Source organism: Hemitrygon akajei, chromosome 14 (genome assembly GCF_048418815.1).
Source record: "Hemitrygon akajei chromosome 14, sHemAka1.3, whole genome shotgun sequence".
NCBI classification, from domain to species: Eukaryota; Metazoa; Chordata; class Chondrichthyes; order Myliobatiformes; family Dasyatidae; genus Hemitrygon; species Hemitrygon akajei.
This window is the reverse complement of record NC_133137.1, coordinates 21,305,410-21,315,458: the sequence shown is the minus strand read 5'-3', so window position 1 is coordinate 21,315,458 and position 10,049 is coordinate 21,305,410. Positions and strand designations below refer to the sequence as shown.

The following is a 10,049-nucleotide window of genomic DNA, read 5'->3' as shown; positions in this document are numbered from 1 at the left end:
TACTCTTTTCAATAACTTTTAAAAATTAATTATTCATTTTGATGTCTATCAACAGCACAGGATAAATACAATCATGTTACATGTTCTTGCTTACTGTTTAAGTACTATTACATGTAAAAAGAACTCACTACTTTCAAACCAGAGCTTGAACATCTGACAGTGTACAACAGACTCAATGGGCTGAATGGTCTAATTCTGCTCCTATGTCTTAGTTTGACAATAATGGATCCCAACTGATGATTCAGCATTTACCTTATTTAAATTCCTTTCAAAATTCTCAAATGTAGGAAAAAAAAGCATTCGCGAATTACTTATTGCAAAACTGGAAGAATATTAGGTGTAAATATTAGCTGTTTCAAGACTCGAAAATAAATACCATGCATAAAACATGGCAGATTACACCAATTTCAAAACCTGATGCATACATTGTGATGTGTGGCATTGGAGTAACACCTAGTTTAATACCTGGGGTAGGAATATGCATCATTATGAAACTTTTCACATTAAATGTTAGTATTCTATAGTCAGTTCCTGATAACCAGAGTTGCACATTGCAGAAATTATTTGTGTCTGGATTATACATTGCTTCTAAAGATAACGGGATTTACCAGATTTCCGCTGCTTCAGTACAACATTACAGCTTTGATGGACCCAATTTGGCTTAGGAGTTAAGATTCTGTACTGCAAGCTTCAGAAATTACATTGGAATGCAGATGTGAGCTGATTAACATAACTTCATATAAGCTCTGTTTCTCTACACTGCTTGATGCCTTCAGTTAACAAAACTTTCACTGCTCTGAGATTTAAAACTGACATAAATTATCCTTTGCAGGCTAGGATTCCAAATTTGTGCAATTCCTTCCTCATATCTTAAAGGCTCAGCTACGTTTTAAATTATGGCTCAGGTTACCAGACTTTCCAACAGTTGCATAGTTTATCAGAAAACCCTTGAAGACTTCATTTTAAATGCCCATTTCCCTTCTGTATTACAGGGAATACAGAGCTTGTCCATGTAATCACTCTTTATAATTTTATCCATTTATTCTAGAAATTGTTCCTGTAAACCAATATACTCTCACAAAGCCAGTAAGTCCCACTCTGTTGTGGAAGAATGCAGATGTATTCACTGGAATTTAGAAGAATGAGGGGTGACCTAATTGAAACCTTTCAAAAGGTGAGAGGCCTCAACAGAGTGGACGCAGAAAGGATGTTTCCCATTGTGTGAGTGTCTAAGACCAGAGGACACAGCCTCAAAATAGAGGAGTATCCTTTTAGAGCAGAGACGAGGAGACATTACTTTAGCAGAGTGTGGTGAACCAGTGGACTCGATGGGCCAAATGGCCTAATTCTGTCCCTATATCATATGGAATTTGTTGTCAAAGGCAGCTGTGGAGGCCAAGTTTTTATGTATATTTAAGGCAGGTTGATAAGATTCTTGATTGGTCAGGGCATAAAGTAATACTGGGGAGGGGCAGATTGGGGATGAGGAAAAATGGATGAGTTATGATGAGATGGCAGAGCAGTATCAATGGGCCAAATCGCCCAATTCTTCTCCTATATCTTATGGTCTTATGTAGTTAAATTTGGACTTTATATAGCTGTACTTCTTTGGGTCATTTCACTAGATAATAGTGTCAATTATTTCATTAATTTTTGAATATTGGTTTTGTACCAATGACATCATGCAGATTTCCATCACGTTATTTTTTATTTGCTTAACTTCAGTGAGTTTTATTCACTGACTCTAGGCCCCCTCCACTACTTTAAGCATTTCATATTGAGGAGCAACAAAACCTAGCATGGAAGCCTACAATATAATCCATTTGCCACCACTGACCAGTTATTTATTTTACTTATATCTCTGTAATCCATTTGAGCTGCTGACAAAGGAGTGTACTTCTGCATCAATGACAATGATTGCTTCTTACCATTGTGAGCATACAACTTGTGAACCTGACAGACAGTTGCTGCCTCTATCCACTCGGCGGTCAAATAGGCCCATAAAGAGAATTCTGTAAGACCGAAAGTATGCCAAGGAACTACTTAAGAGGTACAGGTTATAAGCTGACACTGTTTTCTTTTTAAAGATGTTGTCATGCACCACACACTGTAATATGCATTGCACACAATTTGCCACATTTACACATACTGCAACTTGGTATGAATTGGAGGCTGATGAATTCAGCGTCCAACACATATATATTGCAGCAGTGGGGTGTTACTTTCAAGGACAAAAAGGCAAGAGTGAAAACAAAAGTTATATCATCCTCAGTGAAGTGCTTCATGCTCTTCTCTATCCTTATTTTCCAATAGCACTTCACTCATCAAACTTAAAAAGGAAACATTGGACAGGGTATAAAATAAACTTTCTGAACATACTTAAGATAAATTTAAACCAGTATTAACCACTTAGACCCTTAGGTCCTGCTCCAAATCAGCTGCAATTCGATCGTCCTGCAAAGGTCTAAGAAGAAAAGACAAGAAGTATTTCCATATAGATATGTTAAAATTACTTTTATTTTCACACTTCTAGTTATAAAGTGGGAATGGATTGCTCATTTTCCAAATTTTAATTAAGCAAAGTAATTGGTTTAACAATGAAAATGCAGGTTGATCTAAAATTAGCATCTCATTAAAGTGGCAATGACCCTTCACCTGTAAATTCAAATCTGTTGGGGAGGAAAAAAGTCCCTAACACATGCTAATTTGAAGAAAACTTCTTTAAGCACAGGCCCCAAGATTACAATGAATTAGAAATGTTTGCACAGATCATTATGGTCCTAATGACCACAGGTTCACTTTTTTATATTTTTCCCCAATACCATGAATACTCTCATGTTTAAGGCAGCACACTTCGCATTTTACAGGATGGAATATAAAATTAAGATGTGCATTAAGATCAAGTTTCCATGTTTCTCCAACACATCTTTTAAATCCCAGTTTCCACATCACACTGCCCAAAACAGTTCCTTGCACCCCTCTTAGTTCCACACTTACCCACACACAAGGATTCCCCAGAACACTGCACCTCTGGAACCCAGAAATTGCTTTAATACTGCACACACTGTAGTTCTAATCTATGGCATATTGTTCCAAGACAACTTGCTGAAAAGTGCACTCTCCGAAAAAGGACCATTACTGAAATAGTCATAGTATTCGGATTTTCAGGCAGGTGATGAGCCAAATTTTTTAAGGGTCAAGATTGTAATTTAAAACTCAAATTCAGAGATGACACTGACGGATTCTCACAGCCGTTGGTTTCAGGGCTGCAGCTAAAATCAACTAATCCCTACCACAGCCCACTCCACTCGCTACACAGGTGATCTAACATAAGGTTGAGGAGCTTCCTGTGTACGTAAAAATGAAAATAGTTAATGACTGTGCAAATTAGTCAGGATGCCAGGTTTAATTTTAAATGCATGCTTCACCCTAACTCACCGGTTTCTGACTTTTGATCTGAACTATTTGCAATAAATGCCACCACTTCCAATTTGATATGTATTCAATACCACAGAAAATTCAGCCCAGTTTCTTGTTGAAAGGTGCAAGAATGTGGATAACAAATTAAAAGTGGGACAATCTCTTTCCTAATTGGGGCTGCCTTTTTGCTCAATTGGTATTGCAGGGAGGCAAGGTCACATGGCATTTAATTGCTGAATAAAAGATAAATCAAAAAGGTATGTTCAGGGTAACTCCTATCACCTTCTCCTGGGTCTCCTCCTCCTATCAGATTCCTTCTTCTCCAGCCCTTTATCTTTCCCACTCACCTGGCTTCACCCATCACCTTCCAGCTGGTCTCCTCCCCCCTCCTTTTTATTCTGACATCTCTCCCCTTCCTTCTCAGTCCCGATGTCCGCCTGAAAGGTCGACTATCTATTCATTATCATAGATACTGCCTGACCAGCTGGGGTCCTCCGGGGGTGGGTGGGTGGGTGGGTGAGTGAGTGACTGATTGAGAGAGAGAGAGATATTGTGCCTTGCACCACAGGTATCAAGGCACAATCAAATACAGATTCCGAGGAGGAAAGGTCAAGGAAATCACAGTGAGCTTTAGGGAGGGTGTCAATGCAGATAGTGCAAATGTGGATTGGAGAGAGAAATGAACAGCAGATGTAGCAGAGGGGGCAGGTGGTGTGTAAAGCCTGTGAAGGTCACAGAGAAAAGAACTTTTGGAAGACATTTTAACTTGATTTGGAGACAATTGGATCAATGGAAATCAGTGAGAGGAGATGATAGGGCAGGCATGAATTGGAAGGGTGATCTGAGAATTAAAAGTAGGTGCTCACTGCCTTTTAGCTGTAGATGGGGTTGAACAAACTGGAAGGGTTCAAACTGGAAGGCTGTGCTAAAAGCGGTTGGCACGTTGGGCAACTGTTGGTGGGCGCTGATGCTTTCTACTGAAGTGGGTGGGGGCAAAAGGGGAGGTTAATGCTTTGCTGCTCCCTTGTGTGTGGGGGAGAGGGGGCTTGGGGGGGTGTTCTAACATTTTTCTGTCATTCTCTGCTGTTTTTGTGGATGTCTGTGAAGAGTAAGAATTTCAGGTTGTATACTGTATACATTCTCTGATATTAAAATGGAATCATTGAACCATTTCTCTCTCGAAGCCATTGAACGTGTGAACGGGCATTCAGCAAGGGTGCATGTCACTCAGGATTTATGTTCAGATTGGAACCTTTGCCATGAGGTTTAAGCTACAAACAGAATAAAAACAACATCCAAGTTCTTTATGCTCACTTGCCATGTTTGGCTACACAATGCATTTAGTCATACTTGGAAGTTGTGCATCAAGTTGAATTTGAGTTTGTGCTTGCTTCTCCAAAATGCAGATTCACATTTGAATGTTGCTGTTGGGTTTCATTATTTTCTTTAACAGCACCAGATGGAGGCCTCAATAAGATAAGAGAACTAGAAACAACTGAACTAGGGAATACTTTACAGAGGAAAGTGTGGAAACAGCCAGAATTATCCAGAAATCCAGCATTACATGGGCTTCTGTCCACGCCTGGGTAATGAGTCTTCAAATAATTACTGAATGCTTTTTAATCAATAATAAAATACGGAGACACCCTTACTTAACGCACTTTGATCTGAAACAGAACATTTGAACCAAATGAAAAAGTGCTATAATCTTTCAGGAATGTTTATTCACCTGTATTCCAACTTTTATGCAATGGATCATATCTTGGAATTCTGGACAAGCAATTGTACTTTAAGAATTTCTCCTCCTCCACCCACAAATTGTAACGCCCCCTCCCAATCCATTAAAAAATTTGTGTGAAAGAGAAATGGAAGACATTACTACACTTTTGATTTGCCCTTAAATAGGAAATATCAGAGAGGATGTAATGTTGAGTAACTTTATTTACCTGAATTTACGAAATGTGTCTGTTGCATGTTACAATGTCAGCACTGAAATAAACATAGGATCTTATTTACAGTTTTCAACATTAAACATGCTGTTTTCTGGAAAATGACAGGTTCTTGTTATATCTGCATCACAATATTCCGATTGCACTAACAGTTCTGTTAATGCAATACAACTTAAAATTGTTAAATTACAGTGCAAGAGGGAATTCTCTCATTTTGCCTCACATCAAAGAGAAAAAAAAACTTTCCTTAGAAAAAAATACATTGAGTTATGAAATTGTCAACCTACAGGATGTAATTTACAGTTCAAACATTCATGATTTGTATCTTTTCTAAGTTTTTCATAAATATATCTGCATTTGTACATAGCCATCTTTATAAAGTAGTTCTTCACTGTCATGATGACCTAACACACAGACTCTGTTGCTTAACAGAAGGCGTGCATTTCCATAATGTACAATTTATAAATTCAATAAAATTCTACACACAGATGTGGGTCCTCCACGGTGGTGACTTGTCATTTTAGCAAAGAACATTTCTTCTCTGGGAGTACTGTAAAGTTCATGAGGATGTATTGCACAAATGTACAGTTTCTCTGAAGTCCTAAATTTTTTTTTAAACACACTTTTCCTCCAAATAGCATACTATCGTTGCACATTATACATGCAATGGTCTTGGTAGTTGTGCTTAAAAACACACATGCACGCGATAACAAAAGAACCTTAGATTTCTGCAAATTGTTATAAGGGAATTACTTGCTCTCCTCTTCATCTTCCGGAGCTGTTGAGAAAATGAGAAATAATAATCAGCTCAGATGCTCAAATAATGTATTGTTTAAGAGTAATTAAGCTTGCTCTAGAAAAAGGAAGCAAGCAGAGTGCTGGACACTGCTTACCGACGGTGATAGAAAGCATTTCCAACAGAAGATGATAATACACAAGCCATTCTGAGGAACGTGAATCACATTATTTACAACAGGCAACTTTTGCTTTGTAAACACTTAAAAGCGACCGTGCTACAGATAGACATCACATACCAGGTTATAAAGGGACTGTGAAAGTGAATGAACCATGCACACACAGACTTTCATTAACACTTATAAGGGAGAAAAGAATGACAGAATACAGGCACCGTGTGCAAATAGTGCTGTTAATACCAATAGCCAGTTGAAAGCAATGCAATATTTGTCCCCCAATTCGTAATAGTTTATACTAATTTCACTATTTCAGTTCTTTCATAGATTTTTTTCTTTCAGAATTATCAAGCTGTACTTATGCTTCCCCCACCCCCATATTTCTATTAAAAATTTGTTCCTCTCTGCAATGTATATAGCCAAATAGGCAATGTGCTGAATGCCATCTGCTGGGCTTATTGTTGTGATCACCTCTTCACCTTCCACCCTATGAATTTATCATTAATGGGGCTAAAACAAGAGTTGGACAATAGAAGTTCTCGTCAAGTTTGAACCTGTTTAATTCCTCCCTACCGCCACTCAAGGAGATTCTTCAGGTACTTTTCTATATACTTCCGTTGTCCTCAAGTCCCTCACTCAAAACATTTATAGGCAAACTTCAAAAACAAGTAGGGTTTCTTGTTTTTAGCTGACATCCAATATTAATGAAATGGGGTGGGGGGGGGGGCTGCTGGCAGATCATTTCTTCACCGCTAGTCATTTGGAGCACTCTAGTGAAATCAGTACATAATGTTGATTAAAAGTAAGAATATCCTGGTCAATTTAGTTGAGGCATCCCAACCAACATGCATTCTCAATGATGGGAACTGAGCAAATTTCTGCAACATCCTCTCCATTTGAGATTAGAACATTTCTTAAAGCAGGATTCAGTGAAAAGCTGCTTCTCTGTAATTCCTGCTGCATGAAATATTGCCTTTCATTGGAAGATTGAAGGGTGTTTGAAAACTGATATTTAGTACAGACCAAAGCTAAATTAAACAAAGGTGTAATGAATAGAGAGCTGCACTGAAAGCAGAGGGCCCTATTCATCTTTCCCTGTACTCCTCCCAACTCCTATACAAAGCAAAAAAGAATGAGCTAACAGAAAGGTAAAAATGCTTAAATATTAAAAGCAGTTTATTTATTTTGAGGGAAGACAATGCTGGAAATACTCAGCTGATCAGGCAGAACCTTTGGGTGGGGGAAAACAAAATTTAAAGGATGTATAAAAGCAGTTTAAAAGTTAAGTGATCAATTAATACAGTAACACCTTCCACGAGTACATGGAAAAAATGCACCTAAATAAACATCGGTTTCTTAGGAGGTTGGGGAATTAATTATGCAAAATGATAGTGTAACTTTAGTTCTGCTTAAATGGTACAGACACTAAAGGCATCCCAAAGATGGCAGATAATGAAGGGGTCACAGGGAGGGTAGAATGTAAAATAACCTCTTCCCCTAGAAATGTAGTTCTAGGCAAACTATTGGGATGAAAGGCAGACTAGTCCATTATATCTGAAGGACCTAGAGTTTTAATAAAGTGCTTCTGGAGATGGTGGATCCAATGGCAGTAGAGTTATAGAAGACTACAGCTCAGGCCCATCTAGGTCAGCAAACACATTAATCTGCCTATTCCTTCAACCTGCACCTGGACTGTAGGTCTCCATACCCTTCCCATCCACATACCCATCCAAATTTCTCTTAAAATTGACCCCAGATCCACCACTTCCACCGGCAGCTTGGACTATACTTGCACCATCTTCTGAGCAAAGAAGCTCCCCCTCCTGTTCCCCTTAACCCATGACCTCTAGTTGTGGTACCACCCATCCTCAGTAGAAAAAACCTGCATTTACCCTATCTATACCCTTCATAATTTTGTATACCTCTATCAAACCTCCCTTTAATCTTCTATGTTCTAGGGAATAAAAGTCCTAATCTATTCAACCCTTCCCTATAACTCAGCCCCAACAACATCCTTGTAAATTTTCTCTGCACTTTTTCAATCTTATTTACATCTTTCTTATAGGTAGGTGACCAAAACCGGACACAGTACCTCAAATTAGGCGTCTCCAACCTGTTAACCAATTTCAACATAACATCCCAACTCCTGTACTCAATACTTTGATTTATGATGGCCAATGTGCCAAAAGCTCTCTTTATGACCTCTGATGCCACCTTCAAGGAATGATGTATCTGTATTCCCAGATCCTTAATTTCTTAATGCCCTACCGGCCACCATGTTAGACCCTGCTTGGTCCTTCCAAAGTGCCACACTTCACAATTGTCTGCACCAAGTTCCATCTGCCATTTTTCTGGCTGGTCTAGATCCTGATGCAAGCTTTGATAGTCTTCCTCGCTGTCGACTATACCCCCAATCTTGGTGTCACCCACAACCTTGCTGATCCAGTTTACCGCATTGTCATCCAGAGTACTGATATAGAAGACAAACAACAATGGACTCAGCACCAATCTCTGCAGCACACCACTAGTCGCAGGCCTCCAGTCAGAGAGGCAACCATCTATTACCACTCTCTGGCTTCCCCCACAAAGCCAATGTCTAATCCAGTTTACTACCTCATCTTGAATGCCAAGTGACTGAACCTTCTTGACCAACCTCCTATATGGGACCTTGTCAAAGGCCTTGCTGAAGTCCATGTAGACAACATCCACTGCCTTGCCTTCAACAACTTTCCTGGTAACAACCAAATTTTGTCATCTACCAAAATTCCTGGGGCCAGAGGAGAGGCAACCCCTGACTTTTCAAGATGAGGTGACAGAAAGCAGGCACTATAACGTATATCCATAATTGCAGAAGTGCTAGAATTCACTATTGAGATATTAGCAGGATATTTAAACATCATTAGACAAGGAAACAGACAATCAACATGCTTTTATACAAAAGAAATTCTGTCTGACTAATTTGGTAGAGTTCTTTGGGGATAACTAGAGAGGAAACAGTGAATGTGGTGTATTTGGATTTCCAAACACATTTGAAAGGTTGATTCATAAGTGGGTTAACCACACAAGGTAAGAGCACGTGTTGGGGATAATATGTTGGCAAACTAACTCAACATTAAATAGACAGGTAGGATAAATGGATGATTTTCAGATTGGTACTCAGGAGCTGTGCTATGGATTCAACTATTTACACTCTAAGGGTAGTAGAAAAATTTGGTGATAATACAAAAACAGAAGGTAGGTTTAGCAAGTTGTAAGGAGGACAACATTTATAAAGAGCTGCTGATATATTGAAGTCAGTGGGTAGGAAGTTGGTTGATGGTGCAGAATGTGGACTAACATACAAACTTAAAAAATTGTGAAATTGCAAAATATTGAGAGTAAAAAGAGCATGGGGTCCAAGTATGTGAAACGCAAAAAGCTAGCATAGAGGTAACACAAGCAACGACAATGGCTGACAGAGCATAGGATACAAGCGAGGAAGTTTTGGTGGAACTTCACAAGGCCTGGTTAGACTGTAGCTGGAACACGGCAGGTAGCTTTGGTCTCCCTATTTAACAATAGCTGCACTAGATGCAATGGAGCGAAGATTCACTAGAATGCTCCCTGGGATGACTATTGCCCCAATAGTTCATCAGACTTTAGAAGGATGCAAGATGATTTTACTTCAATTCATAAATTAAAATTCTAAGCGGGTTTGGATGCTGAGAAGTGTTTTCCCCTGGTAGGGCTAATTAATACTAGAATACACAGAAGAGTGGGCCATCAATAC

The 10,049-nt window shown here is 39.0% G+C and overlaps 1 protein-coding gene across 2 annotated transcripts in view; it reads right to left on the bottom strand.

The window, feature by feature from the left end:
- Positions 1–5,343: 5,343 nt before the first annotated feature.
- The window catches only part of LOC140738383 (sarcoplasmic/endoplasmic reticulum calcium ATPase 2), a 100,550-nt gene continuing 95,844 nt past the window's right edge, over positions 5,344–10,049 (bottom strand). For both annotated transcript variants that reach the window (XR_012101368.1, XM_073065618.1), the window contains exon 21: positions 5,344–6,147. Coding sequence is in view for 1 of the 2 variants with exons in the window: in XM_073065618.1 (XP_072921719.1) it covers positions 6,119–6,147 (29 nt within the window). In the remaining variant the exon portion in view is untranslated. The remainder of the gene's footprint in view (positions 6,148–10,049) is intronic.